Raw genomic sequence first — 15,282 nt, forward strand, 5'->3', positions numbered from 1 at the left:
TTGGTTTGGAGGGAAGTTGAAAACCGTTTTCAATGATATTCCATAAATCCAGATTTAGAGAAATTAAGAAAACTCTCATTCGAGTTTTCCAATAAGTGTAGTCCAATCCGTTAAAGAACGGTGGACGAAAGACCGAACAGCCCTCTTGAAAAGTCATTTCTCTCGGGTGTAAATCCGAAATGAGAAAAACCCCGCTCTGATACCAATTGTTAGGATCGAGAGCACTAAGAGGGGGGGGTGAATTAGTGCAGCGGAAATCTTATAATAATTTAAAAACCAAAGGCTGCGTTCGTTCGAAAACTATTGTGATGCAAAAGCAAATTCTCAGTTTGTATCTAAGTGCAGTTTGCGTCTAAGTGCAGATTGCGTTTAAGCGCAGTTTTGCGTCTAAGCGCAGTTTTGCGTTTAAACTCAGATTTACGTCTAAATGCAGATTTACGTCTAAACGCAGATTTACGTCTAAACGCAGTTTTACGTCTAAACGCAGTTTTACGTCTAAACGCAGTTTTACGTCTAAACGTAGATTTACGTCCAAACGCAGTTTTACGTCTAAACGCAGATTTACGTCTAAACGCAGTTTTACGTCTAGACGCAGATTTACGTCTAAACGCAGTTTTACGTCTAGACGCAGATTTATGTCTAAACTTTGAAACTCGTTTGTATACTCACAGAAGGCAGTATGCAGTTGAAATCAAGACGTAAACGTGAACTGAAATCTGATGATTGAGCGAGGAAAGCCGATTTACGTCTGAATGCAGTTTTACGTCTAAATGTTGAAACTCGTTCGTAAAATCGTAGAGGACAGATTGCAGTTATTAATAGGATTAAAATGTAAGCGTAAACTGCAAAGAAGCTCGTTCGTAAAAGCACGGAAAACAGTTCTGCAGAATCAAATGAAAACGTAAACTGTAATGTATGAAAATACAAGTTTACGTCTGAATGCAGATTTGGAAGAACAGCACTTGAAACTTGTTTGTGAAAGCGCAGAGAGCAGTAGTGATGAGGGAGGTTTGCAGTAATGATAAAGTGCTCGAAAATAAACGCAAACCAGAGATTTAGAGTGGTTCGGTCAGCCTTGACCTACTCCACTTTTGGCTTCCTCCACCGATGAGGTTGCCGACGTCAACTAGGTGCCTTCCTTCAATGGGCGAAGGCCAAACTTCCCTCTTACAATTTCTCTCCTTTTGACAGGCTTAGGAGACAACCTTTACAGATGTTTTCTCTCCTCTCTTTTCAACTCAAACTTGAAGAACAGAAGGAGGAGGAAAACTAGCAGTTTTGAGCTCTAAGAACCACTGAAAAGATCAAGATTTCGGGTCAGTTCTTGCTCTATTCAGTGCTGAATGGGTGGGGTATTTATAGGCCCCAACCCAATTCAAAATTCGAGCTCAAAACGATCAAATCCCAGAATTCTGGGATCAGGCGGTTGCACCTCTCGACTGGAGAGGTGGCACCGCCTGGCAGAGCTCGAAGACTGAGCTCTGCCGATTGCTTCTCTCTGCCAGAGCTCGAAGACTGAGCTCGATGGTTGCATCACCTGGCAGAGCTCGAAGACTGAGCTTGGTGATTGCATCACCTGGCAGAGCTCGAAACTGAGCTCGGTGGTTGCATCACCTGGCAGAGCTCCAAGCTGAGCTCAGGCTGATCCACCTCTCTGCCAGAGCTCGAAGACTGAGCTTGGTGAATGCATCACCTGGCAGAGCTCGAGACTGAGCTCAGGCTGATGCACCTCTCTGCCAGAGCTCGAAGACTGAGCTCGGTGGTTGCATCGCCTGGCAGAGCTCGGAACTTGAGCTCTGGCGGTGCAACCTCTTGGCTGGGGCGGTTGCACCTCCCAACCCCACAGCCCAGGCGGTTGCACCTCCTGGCTGGGGCGGTTGCACCTCCCAACCTCGCAGCCCTGGCGGTGGCACCTCCAGGCTGGAGAGGTGGCACCTCTTCACTATTCCAGCTCACTTGGTTTGGCTCCAAACTTGGTCCAAACCAGTCCGAACTTGGGCCTAATTGGCCCCTACTTGGGTTATAGGATTAACACCTAATCCTAACCCTAATTAACGTGCTAACTATGAATTTAAAGACATTTTCTAAGCTATTACAAAGTCCGCAAGTCAAGACTTCTTCTAGCGAGCTTCCGGCAAACTTCCGGCGGTCTTCCGATGAAATCTCGGAAACCATTCTGCGGACTCCCGGCAAGCTCCTAGACTTCACGATTTGTTCTTAGCGAGTTCCAACGAGCTTCTTCGGCAAGCTCCGATCTTTCTCGGCGAGCTCCGCGAACTCCCAACGAATCTTCGGACTTCCGTCGAACTCTCGAACTCGCAACAAATCCTTCGCGCTTGACTCCGACACTTTGTTTCGCTTTATGTCTTCATCGTTATCATAGTTAATCCTGCACAACAAAACAAAACTTCAATCGAGACAATTAATCCTAAGCAATTAACCAAGTTGTCCGACATGTCATTGGTCCCTCGACGCTTCGTCCGATTCTTCGGCGCATCGTCCTCTCGTGCAGCCTATTGCCCAATCGGCCAGTTGACTCCGCAACTCCGATATCCTTGGCACAATACCCGCTCTTCTTGGCCCGATGCCCGAGTCCACGGCCCGAAGCCTTCTGTCGATACGTCGACCGATCCACCGGCCCGACGTCCAATCTTCTGACATGTTCCTTCGGCACAACATGATTATCCTGCTTTAATTGTCTCATCCTGATCGAAGCATCCTGCGTCACTCAAAACGCAGATTAAATCATAAACATATATCAAGTAGTTTCATCATCAAAATACGAGATTCAACAGGCTGCAGTATCTGAATGTTACATTTAATTTCTCCTTTAATCTCTTATTTAATTTCTTTTGGTTAACACAAGGGTTGCAAAGTTGCAAGGTGGCAAGCATGCATGAAAAATGCTAGGTGTCATCCTTAGAGCAAATTTAGGTGGCACCATTAGGTTAGCTAGTGACACATGTCCACTAATTTTTTTTTTTTTTTTAACTTAAATCTGAATCATAAATAAATTATATCAAACTTCTAATATTTACTCTTAGGTCCCTAGACATAAATATTTAATCATTTAATATAAAATAATTATTAAATAATCCTTATTTTTTACAAACAAACCTTTTACTAAATTTTCAAAAATGGGAGATGTTACAATAAGCTTTAGCCTGCAACCTGTACAAAGTATAACATTTTTTTTCACTGGCTATAACAAGAGAACCTTTACTGAGCTTCCATTGCCCTCTGTGAAATCTGCTTTCATACTCTTCATCATCTAGTCTTCCAACTGAAATTAAATTCAGCCTCAAGTCAACCACATGCCTCACATCCTTAAGTACCAACTTGCAGCCAAGGTTGGTCTTTAAATGGATATCACCCATGCCAATGATGTCTGCTGTGCCATAGTTGCCCATCTTGACAACACCAAAGTTTTCAGACCTGTATGTAGCAAAAAACTCTCTCCGAGGTGTAGCATGATAAGAAGCACATGTGTCAATCACCCACTCAAGATCCTGACACACACAAGAAAAAATATCATCAGAAGGAGACAAAATCAAATAATCACCACCCTGCACTGTAGCTGTAGTATTATTCTTTGACTCTGTAGACTCCACTTCTTTTCCCTTTTTCTTATTCTTCTTAAGTTGCTTTCATTGGTTCTTGTAATGTCCTTTCTCACCACAGCTATAGCAAACAATATCTTTTCTTGATCTTGACTTGCTCCTACCCATACGTGAACTGCTTCTAGACTTTGACCTTCCTCTGTTCTCTGACATAAGTGCCTGTGAATCATTCTGAGATGTTGCCGAACTTTTTCTTCTCAACTCCTCATTCAACAAACTGCTTATTACTTGACTTATAGTGACAATATCATCTGGCGCAGAATTACTAAGGGAAACCACCAGTGTCTCCCAACTTTCTGATAATGAATTGAGAAGTAACAATACCTGCAACTCATCATCAAGAGACATTTTCATAGAGGATAACTGGTTAGTAATACTCTGCATTTCATTCAAATGCTCAGCAATAGAAGCACCCTCTCTATATTTTAGGTTCACAAGTTTTCTGATCAAAAAAGCTTTGTTGCCAGTTGTTTTTCTTTCATAGAGACTTTCCAATTTTTTCCAAAGAGAATATGCAGAAATTTCAGTGGAAACATGGTGAAAGACACTATTATCAAGCCACTGTCTAATAAACCCAATTGTTTTTCAATCTAACCTCTTCCACTCATCATCTGTCATAGTTGTAGGTTTTGCACTATCCCCTTGTAAAGGTCCATACAAATCTTTGCAATACAAGAGATCTTCCATTCTTGATTTTCATATCATCCAATTATTTCCATTCAAACTAATCATACGAGAAATATTACTGGCCTCCATGTTCAAATACAAAAAAAATTAAATCACCAAAACCCTGCTCTGATACCAGTTGATGGGGATATAAACAAGAATAACATTTGTATAGGAACAAATACTAGAAGACCAAAATACGCAACGGAATAAAATGGAAACACAATCAAACAGAACACCAAGATATACGTGGAAAACCCCTTCAATGTGAAGGGTAAAAACCACGGGGCAAACTAGAGATAATCCACTATGAGAATAATGAATATACAAATCTCAATCTCTTGCCCAAAACCCTAGCAACAACCACAAGAGAATAACTGGGATACAAGGATCACGTCACTGCCCATAATATCTAAAACCTCCTCAAGTAATCACAGCAAGAGTCTACTGTAGATTTGATCTAACCTGAGATGAGAACATTGCTAGATGATTATGAACAGTCTCTCTGCGTTGTCCTTGTCTTCTTCCCTTTCTTTCTCTTCATTTTCTACCTTGTTCTCCTTCTTCTCTTTGGAATCCCGTGGCTCAAAGATCTGCCTCATTGCTGCCTTTTTATAGCTTTAATCTGTCTCCAAAACGCAGCCACCATACCCCCCTAATCTTAATTAGGGTTAGGTTAAGAGGGGGTGTGGGCTGCCCTAGCCCACATGGGCTGAATATGGGCTATCAGCCCAACAAAAATTTCACCCTTGACACCTGAGTAATCGTTTGTGGATTTACAATTGTTCATTTTAATTCCTAAAGTCCTACACTCAAAGTACTTACTGATTTACTTGTAAAACTTTCTTCTTCGTGAGATGTTGGGGCTTGTCCGTCGCTTGCTTTCAAACTAATCAACTTTCTCCTTTTACAAGTCATATAGGACCTAAGTGAGATTCCAAATTGATTGACCCTTTGCGGACGCACATCGAAATGGAGCATCAGGCAATTCTAATTAAGTTTGAAAATTTGACATTATGATGTATTATGAATTAAATAATTTTAACTAAATTTATGACATTTAAACTCATCCCAAGGACAAGAGTCTTGACGGAGAACTTGAATAAAATAAAATAAAAAAGACATTGAGTCGATAATAGTGTTGAACTCGTTATTAAAGACAATAAGGAAATTTTTCATGAGATGAGGGTTAAAATTATTAGCAAAAAAACAAAGATGTGAGAGTCGATATGATGAAAAAAAAACTCAATTTAAGTTTTAAAAAGAAACATCTTTAAATATCCATCCTTATCTACACGACACATCGAAATAATATCTTTATTATTATTCATCTTATTTGGAGCACTCCTAGGTAATTTTTATCTCCCCTATTTGTTTCAGATATGTATAAATCTAAGAAAATATAAAATTTTGAAATTATTAAAAAGAGAATTGAATGTTCAAAATTGACAGAGGTCACATTAAACCTATTGGAGCAACCCCCATAAGACCCATCACTTTAATGGATATAAATTAATATCTTAATTATAGTTTTGCTACTAATGAATTATAATAATATTTATTCGAGTCTGCCACGTATCCAGACAATGCAACAGCTGATGATTGGATGACATCAGACGGTCAAGAATTTTCGGGTTTCAAAACGGCGTGTGCCGCGCCGTTACAAAGCCGTGTGGGAGTCCGGCTACTATAAAAGCGGCGGAACTCGTTTTCGCTCACGGCCGCATTCGCACACTCGCTGCTTTCACTAGGGCTTCATGGGGAAGGGCCAGCGACCGGAGGAATAACTCGACGGGCACCTCCGATCCCTTTCGGTTTTACTCTTTCCTCTGTTTCTTTATGCACCGTATATGTTTGCACTGTGTGATTGATGCTTTTCTTGTGACAAAGTCGTTGCCTTTAAACCTGTTCTGGGTTAAGGTTTAGGATACATATGGTTTGGTTTTGCTTCTGCCTGGGAATGGAGGGTTTAGGGTCCTTATGGTATCGATTAAAATTGTTGTTCGTTTTGTGGACTACTTGGCTGTATGATTTTGCTGATTCTGCAAGTTCAGGCTGAGAGTTGCACATGGACTAGGCTTTATTTGTTGGAGGTAATAGGATCGAATTATCCACTTTTAGTTAGGAAAATATCGTAATTTTGTTTTTTTACAGAGACATAATTCAAGCCATAAGTTTGTGAAGGTTTAAACATTTTTTTTTAACTTTGTTGCATACGCTTATTGCTCAAGATTTTACGTGGGATAATCTTGTTTGGCCTGGAATTTTTGCTTTTGATTAGATTGTTAAATAAGAGATTTTGCACATTGTAGGTCGAAATGAACTTAATAGCAGTATCCTTGTGCAAAGGTGAAAGTTGATGACTACTTGGATGTGTTAGAATTTTATGAACACATTCCAAGATCTTAAGAATATGGCAACAAGTAATTGAGAGTTAACTCGAAAAGGATACTCCTTGATGCAATGATATATGTATCATGCTGACATTGCGTGAAGGTTAACACGTGCTCCTTTCCTATTTGTTGCATTTTACTTCGACATCAATCATAGTAACTGCACTCCACACATGCTCAGGCACAACACATGGCACCTGTGCAAATGTCATTGTGAACTGTGTGTGTGGATTATTTTTGAAAGAAAAGAACCATGTGTTGCACTTAATAAGGAATTACAGTAATTGCCACACAGCTATTTCACAAAAGAAAAAAATGTTGCTTCACAAAAGAAAAAGCGCACAGTGACATCTCAAAGAGTAAGCCACGTTGTGTTTCATGAAATTAAGATCCTATGCATATGTTACCTCCAGCAATTAAGAGTAAGCTATGTTGTGTACACTGACCTCTCAAACATACAGTGTATCCATTTGCACCTAAGTATTACTTCTAATATCCAGTTCCAGCCTCTGCAACCACTCCAATAGTGCAATGCAATCTGTGATGGTAGGATTAACAGCTGGACAAGGCCCACTACCCTTCTCGACAATCGTGCCCTCTTCCTTCTTTATGATAAAGCTCATACCTGCAAGACCTTTAGACAAGCTGAATGAGCCATCACACTCTAATATATAATCAAGATTAGCCACACTACTTGACTAAGGTCATACCTTTCTGCAATTCCCTCAAGCTTGCCATGGCTATTATCGATCCAACGGTTATGAAATCTAGTTTCATTCCTGTGGTTCCAAAAAAACCAGGATGAAGTAGCTATGAGACAGTGAATCCACTTAAAAACACTGGTCATGCTCTTTTCCTTCTTTCGGTCAATCACCTTTGTGCCAACTATTAAAAAACTTAAATTTGAGGCCCATATTAAGTTCAAGGAGATGGCAAGAACAGAGTGCTTGGGAACATTCAAAGAAGATACATTTAATAGAATCAATGTGAACTTCACAAGTAGGACAAACCTCAACTTGGCTATACTGGATATGAGACAACCAGCTAGAAGTAAGCAGTCTATTCCAGCTAAACTCCCACAAAAAAGTTTCACTTTAGAAGTCATATTGAGACACCAAATTGCCTTCCAGCCCAACCAAACTTTCTCCTCATAAACAATCTGTATTATATAAAAGTAACCACCGCCAGCAGAAATATTTTTTTGAGAAGCTGAGCTCCAATTCCAAGATTATATCATAGAGGGCTCTAGGGAGATGAATACCATGGCGCAAGACATTAATGTCCCAGTGATTATCATTAGTCATATCAGCCACAGTGTTATGCTTCAGCATTTCACTGACATTAACATAAGTGGGCCATTTGTCAAAGGAACCTTAAGTGGTTATGAAGTAATAACACTTTGTAAACTGTATTGATGATAGTTGTTTTCTATGGTCAGTTTCTGTTGATGTTAAAATGTCCTCCGCAAACACATTTCTCTAGTTTTCTGGGAGCATACTTTGTGTGCTTCTATTGTAATTAGTATTTTCATGCTACTGCTGAAGTTCCGTAATCAGCAGTTGTATATGCTTTTCAGTTTTATTATAATCATACTGCGTATTAATCTTTCTCTATCACTTCTTACTCTTCCTGTTTCATTTTGCAGTAGCCAATGGAGGACAACCCTAATGTGAGTTCTCTTACCTCAAGTTTTCGATCGCCATTGTAAAATGGTCCTTGAAAATGTTAGGGAAATGTGGACTGAGGTAATGTAACTACATACTTCCTGGAGTCATCACTTTCTCTAATTTCTAATGAACTCTTTTGTTGTTGTTGCAGATACATTAGACGAGCAAGGGAAAGAAGAAAGCTCTTACTGTCAACAAGGATAGATTCATCAGTAAAATGTTTCTTGGAGAGGACTCTGTCATCATTGTGCTCAGAAATCCCAAGTAAGAACCAGAGTTGGAATCTTGTGATAGCTGTGTGGATTGCATGCTTCATGGTTTTCTTATGGAATGATGTCATGAACCAGCAGCGTATTTGAGGTTAGATTATCATTTAATTCTTAATTCTATTAACTTCGTCATTGAGTGAAAACATGATCCATGAACATGTTTTTAGACTACATGACAATACCCTTTTTATCGTGCTTATTTTTGCTACTGTACTCTTGAACATGATGGATAGAAATGGACCAATTTATAATTTGTCCAATGAAGTCTTGAACCATGTCATTTTTTATGGCAAGATGATTTATCATGATGAGAGGCATCATTGATTCATACATTGAACACTATGAATGTTTTAAGGGGCAATTCTTCCCTAGTGTTCAATTGCTGCTGTCTATTGTTGATGGTCGGTTTGTCGGTTTGATACTTCTCCTTTTCTCCAGTTTGTTCATGTTCCTCTTTCTCGCTGTATTATGTACCTTTCCAGCTCGCAACCGATATATCCGGTATCAAAATTTTGAGCCATAACATATTTTTGCATGGTCAGTGAAAATTTTATTATATTGTCATATTTATGTATATGTATTGAACATGTGAAAAGTTTGGTGGTGCTGCTGCTGCAGGTGTGAGTGGAACCTCACTTGAAGCAAGCAAAATGGAGGAGAAAGGGGTAGTTGATGCCACCATTTTGATATGGTCAGGTATCAAAATTTTGAGCCATAACATATTTTCGCATGGTCAGTGAAAATTTTATTATATTGTCATGTTTATGTATATGTATTGAACATGTGAAAGTTTGGTGGTGCTGCTGCTGCAGCAGGTGTGGGTGGAACCTCACTTGAAGCAAGCAAAATGAAGGAGACAGGGGTAGTTGATACCACCGTGCACCTCAAATATGAGTGTTTAATCTCCCACCAACCAACCACACCCCCCCCCCCCCACCACAAACTACTGCCCTCAAGTTGACAGTCAAAGAGTGTTGATGGATGCAAGAAATACAATGTAAACAGCCAGTCATAAGACTGTTCAAGAAAAAGTAAAAAGACAGAAAATAAGTAAGCAATTTCACTAAAGAGAGTTAAGTGTTAGATTTAACTGTAGAGACTACGAAAAATAAAGGGCATCATTATGTAAATCAAAATAAAACCCCTATCTTGATGTCTCTTTATGTTTGTTTTCTACAATAGGCTTGTATGGAACTCTGAAATCTCTGCTGAATCAACTAAGAGTGGTCTCAATGTCCTATGATAGTCACAACTGGGCATTTGTGTACTTATGTGCTGCATTGTCCACTTCAGATGTGTCCAAAAGCAAGCTTACAAATTGAGATCACTCAAGGAAAAGAAGAATGTTCAGTGGCAGATAAAAAGGACAACAAAACTCAATAGAAAGTGTTGCATCTTGTTTTCTGGAGCTCCATTCCATTATCCATCAACAGCAACTATGATCTACACAATCTTCTCTTCATCATAAATTGCCCACCAACCTTCAATTGAGAGTGGCTCCTAAACTTTTAGGTTCATTAAAGATGTGAACCAGTTCTTGCCACATTGTCATCTCCCATTCCTTCTCCCATGGGTGGACTCCCAATATAGAGATGTCAACATTCGTATATCTTTCTTCTACATGGCATATAAGTGCAATGCACATCCGGCCATCAGTGGCTCAATAGGATACTCGAACTCTTAATATACAAAGTTCTGATCATAAGTGGAAGCATTATTTTTATCAAGCATCAACAAGTTGCTAACTACTCCTGTTCTTAAGATTTTATTACACCAACTAGTTGGTAGCCCACAATTGAATCTGCAGGAGGAAGTGAACCAGCAGCCACTAGCATAAACTTTTTGGCTTCCTTTGTTTTTGCTAGTTAGATCCTTATGCCAAAGGCTCATGTGATTTGGCTGTCATGTTTGGTGGTGAAGAGCATTCCACACCAAACTCCCAGTCTCATAAACAGAGGCTTTCATTCAATTTTCTCACCCTTGACCAGAATTTCCAAGCTTGGTTGGTGGAAATTTCCTTCAGACAAAAGAAAAACTATTGGCCACAAGGTTAAATTGACAGCAAGTTCGGAGCATGTCTCATCAATAAACTGATAGGTGTGTCCAGTTGACTCAAATCTTTAGTCGATAAAGATTTTGATAGTTTATCGTAAGACTCTGAACTCAAATCTCGTCTTTGTAAAAAAAAAAAAAAATACTATAAATATTCATTGAAACAAAAAATCAAGTATCAAAAGATTAACAATTTGATGACGAAATTAACGTTTCTCAAACATAAGAATTGTATGCCGAGGGAGGTTCCACTTAAGTCATGTTAAGTATCTAATAATTGAACCAAGGAAGGAAGGAAGGAGTGCTGTTTGTTGTCATGATAGAGGTCAAAAGAGTTTATGATGTCATAATACTTGTATTAACAACCATTCATCCATACATACCATCTGAATTAAGTGGTAATCCTGTACAAGATTGTTCAAGTGGAATTTGACTGTCAAAAGAGTAAGCTGCTGCATACTAAGGATCTGTCATCTACAACTAATCTTGTGGAAGATCTGAATCGAAGACCTTGAGCTCGGAAACAACTTCCAAGATATTGTGTCTTTCATTTCTCAGAAAGTATAGGGACTTAAAAAGTATGCTCAACAAGCCATATTCCTTTAATCTTGTTGAGGAATTGGATTACATCTTCCTTGCAATTCCTCTCCATTTGCATGGCAATTCGGCAGCTATTTCTTACTTGGTTCTATGAGGGAAGGGAGGTTGGTGAGGACAATTCCCATGGAAATTTGGCAGCTACTTCCATACCTACTTCATTAGAGGAGAGAGGTTGGTGGGGATAATGACCTGTGTGGCAGGCAGTACAACAACTCACTTGCGTTTCTTCTCCTATACTTAAATGACGACAAAATCTTTGATTGGGTTCAATTTAATTAAAATTATTGTTTTATATGATTTACACAAACTAAATAACATTACTAGAAGAAGATGAAAAGAAAGATGAATGCTTATATGACTCGAGTGTGACATGAACGTGGAAATCACCTTCTACTCGGGAGAAGCAATCGTCATATCCGCGGGATCGTCCTGGAAAGAGAGAGAGAGAGAGAGAGGACGAGGGGATGAGGAAGGAAGAATTGGTGAGGAAAACGATGGCATGCATGCCTCTTATCTCCACCCACCCCTCTCCTCCCCTCCATCTTTGACGAGACCGATCCAGTGGTTGAAGTATTATGCCCACCTAACTCTCTCCATGCCACCACAAGCTGCTCTATTTAACCCTTCCTTGTGCTCCTCTCTACCTCAGGGTTATCTCACCTTCCTTACCTTCCACTTCCTCCCTTCTGGTCTTTCGTCGGATCTCGTTCCGTGATCGATGGAGATGGAGAACGGCGGCGTCCATGCGAACGGCAGCCTGTGCATCAGGACTGACCCGCTGAACTGGGGCGCCGCGGCGGAGGCCGTGACGGGGAGCCACCTCGAGGAGGTGAAGCGGATGGTGGGGGAGTTCCGGCAGCCCCTGGTGCGACTCGAGGGCGCGACGCTCAAGATCTCTCAGGTGGCCGCGGTCGCCACGGCGCCCCACTCGGCGGTTAGGGTGGAGCTGTCGGAGTCGGCGCGGGAGGGGGTGCGCGCCAGCAGCCAGTGGGTGATGGACAGCATGACCAAGGGCACCGACAGCTACGGTGTCACCACCGGCTTCGGCGCCACCTCTCACAGGCGCACCAAGCAAGGCGGCGCCCTGCAGCAGGAGCTTATCAGGTGCCTTATGTCTCTCTCTCTCTCTCTCTCTCTCTCTGAGACGTACACCTGAGCTTATTAGCCTCTTAGATGTCAAAACCATGAATCATATGGTAGTTTAATGACTCCTATCAAGATCCTGATTCATACTAACCATCATACAACTCAAAAACCTTGAGGAAATTGTTCGTATACGACGACCCATCTCCACAATGTTCTCTCTTACATCCCGTGCTTATTCCGGGAAGAACAAGAAGCTGTAATAGGAATTCACACAAGAATGTTGCTGCAAGTTGTCATGGTCACCAGCAACGGGACATGCATGTTCCCGGTTGCTTGCGGCTTTGGTGTTGCATGCACCATGTGGTTTCGATGATAGAGGAAACTAGCTGTGCGGTGGTTGCCATGGCGAGTAGGTCACCGACGGGTTTAGGGGGGGGGGGGGGGGGGGGGGCGAGGTGGGATAGGTCACTGCAGGAAGAAAAGTCTAGGGACCTGATGGGATGCATTCATGAGGACGAGACAGATCCAACTTGAGAGAACAAAGCCATAGGATTCACACAAATGGACGCTACCGTGTTGTCCACCGACACTTCTCCGATAACGAGAAGATCGTGCAGTACAGCCTAGCAATAGCAATAGCAAATCCAATCAATGGAGGAGGAAGGTGTCGAGACCGCTGTCCTTGTCAAGCTTTGCCGGACGGATCTCTCTTAGGTTTCGTTTCGTGGACTGGGAACTGGGGACGACCTTGGATTCTTGTCGTCGAGCCAAGGAGGACTCGTAATGGTGCATACGATGGTGGAGCGATAAGAACCGTGCATGCAGCAATCACTGTTTGGATCGTCGGCCTTAAGAATTTTCTTTTTCTTCTTCTTGCTGCAGATTCCTCAATGCCGGAATATTCGGCTCCGGGGCGGAGTCCGGGCACACGCTGCCGACCCCGGCGGCCAGGGCCGCGATGCTCGTCCGCATCAACACCCTTCTCCAGGGCTACTCCGGCATACGGTTCGAAATCCTGGAGGCCATGGCCAGCCTCCTCAACAGTGGCATCACCCCCTGCCTTCCCCTCCGTGGCACTATCACTGCCTCGGGTGACCTCGTCCCCTTGTCCTACATCGCCGGCCTGCTCACCGGCCGGGGAAACGCGAAGGCCCTCGCACCTGGGGGAGAGGGGGTCGACGCCGCCGAGGCCTTCCGCCGAGCTGGCATCCCCCACGGGTTCTTCGAGCTGCAGCCCAAGGAGGGCCTCGCGCTGGTCAACGGCACCGCCGTCGGCTCCGGCCTCGCCTCCCTCGTCCTCTACGAGGTCAACGTGCTCGCCGTCCTCGCCGAGGTGCTGTCGGCGGTCTTTTGCGAGGTGATGCAGGGGAAGCCGGAGTTCACCGACCACCTCACCCACAAGCTGAAGCACCACCCGGGCCAGATCGAGGCCGCCGCTATTATGGAGCACATCCTCGACGGCAGCTCCTACATGAAGATGGCCAAGAAGCTCCACGAGCAAGACCCACTGCAGAAGCCGAAGCAGGACCGCTACGCCCTCCGCACCTCCCCGCAGTGGCTCGGCCCCCAGATCGAGGTCATCCGCGCCTCCACCAAGTCCATCGAGAGGGAGATCAACTCCGTCAACGACAACCCCCTCATCGACGTCTCCAGGAACAAGGCCCTCCACGGCGGCAACTTCCAGGGCACCCCCATCGGTGTGTCGATGGACAACACCCGCCTGGCCGTCGCCGCCATCGGGAAGCTCATGTTCGCGCAGTTCTCCGAGCTCGTCAATGACTTCTACAACAACGGCCTGCCCTCGAACCTCTCCGGTGGGCGCAACCCCAGCTTGGACTACGGCTTCAAGGGCGCCGAGATCGCCATGGCGGCGTACTGCTCTGAGCTCCAGTTCCTCGCCAACCCGGTGACCAACCACGTCCAGAGCGCCGAGCAGCACAACCAAGACGTCAACTCCTTGGGACTCATCTCCTCGAGGAAGACGGCGGAGGCGGTCGACATTCTAAAGCTCATGTCCGCCACCTACTTGGTTGCTCTCTGCCAAGCCATCGATCTGAGGCACCTGGAGGAGAACCTCAAGCATGCGGTCAAGAACACGGTGGGCCAAGTCGCCAAGAGGGTCCTGACCACGGGCGCCAACGGCGAGCTCCACCCCTCGCGCTTCTGCGAGAAGGACCTGATCATGGTCGTCGACAGGGAGAACGTCTTCAGCTACATCGACGACCCCTGCAGCTCGACGTACGCTCTGATGCCCAAGCTGAGGTTGGTCCTGGTGGAGCACGCTCTGAGCAATGGCGAGAAGGAGAAGGACGCGACGACGTCCGTCTTCCAAAAGATCACCGCCTTCGAGGAGGAGCTGAAGGCCGTCCTCCCCAAGGAAGTGGAGGCGGCGAGGGCCGTGGTCGAGGGCGGCAACGCGGCCATCGCCAACAGGATCAGGGAGTGCAGGTCGTACCCGTTGTATCGGCTCGTCAGGGAGGAGCTCGGGGTTGCATACCTCACCGGCGAGAAGGCGCGATCCCCCGGAGAGGAGTTCGACAAGGTGTTCGTGGCTGTCAACGAAGGGTTGCTGATCGATCCGCTCCTCGAATGCTTGAAGGAATGGAACGGAGCTCCACTTCCCATCTGCTAAGCGACAAGATGGAAGTACTACTACTGCTTTGGAGTCGATATGCGTTGTCAATCCGGTGATGCAAGGTGTATGTTGTAATGCTGCAACGATTTGTTATTATTTGTTTTCCCCTTCATCAAGTTTATATATACTTTTGTAATGTAAGGAAATGGAAGGAAGCATGTTAAGCTTAGAAGCTTTTGCATACATCAGGAAACAATTACAATATGGATTCTCCAGCTACAGATGTAGTAATTCTTCGAGTCCTTTGAACAGTTGCTGAGATATGGAAACAATAAGTATAATAGTTTACCACTA

The 15,282-nt window shown here is 43.6% G+C and overlaps 2 protein-coding genes across 2 annotated transcripts in view; both read left to right on the top strand.

The window, feature by feature from the left end:
- LOC103985828 (uncharacterized) overlaps window positions 1–9,772 on the top strand; it is a 28,100-nt gene extending 18,328 nt beyond the window's left edge. Inside the window, exons 2-6 of the mRNA XM_065151511.1 lie at window positions 5,903–6,100; window positions 8,325–8,348; window positions 8,498–8,610; window positions 9,234–9,311; window positions 9,428–9,772. Of these exons, the coding sequence (XP_065007583.1) occupies window positions 5,903–6,100; window positions 8,325–8,348; window positions 8,498–8,610; window positions 9,234–9,311; window positions 9,428–9,576 (562 nt within the window). The 3' untranslated portion in view covers window positions 9,577–9,772. The remainder of the gene's footprint in view (window positions 1–5,902; window positions 6,101–8,324; window positions 8,349–8,497; window positions 8,611–9,233; window positions 9,312–9,427) is intronic.
- Window positions 9,773–11,740: 1,968 nt separating this feature from the next.
- Window positions 11,741–15,171, top strand: LOC103985827 (phenylalanine ammonia-lyase 2). The gene is made up of 2 exons (XM_009403673.3): window positions 11,741–12,371; window positions 13,236–15,171. Exons 1-2 carry the CDS (start codon window positions 11,986–11,988, stop codon window positions 14,983–14,985), a joined length of 2,136 nt encoding a protein of 711 aa, XP_009401948.2. The 5' UTR covers window positions 11,741–11,985; the 3' UTR covers window positions 14,986–15,171.
- Window positions 15,172–15,282: the final 111 nt, after the last annotated feature.

The sequence above is a fragment of the Musa acuminata genome, chromosome BXJ3-5 (genome assembly GCF_036884655.1).
Source record: "Musa acuminata AAA Group cultivar baxijiao chromosome BXJ3-5, Cavendish_Baxijiao_AAA, whole genome shotgun sequence".
Lineage (NCBI taxonomy): Eukaryota > Viridiplantae > Streptophyta > Magnoliopsida > Zingiberales > Musaceae > Musa > Musa acuminata.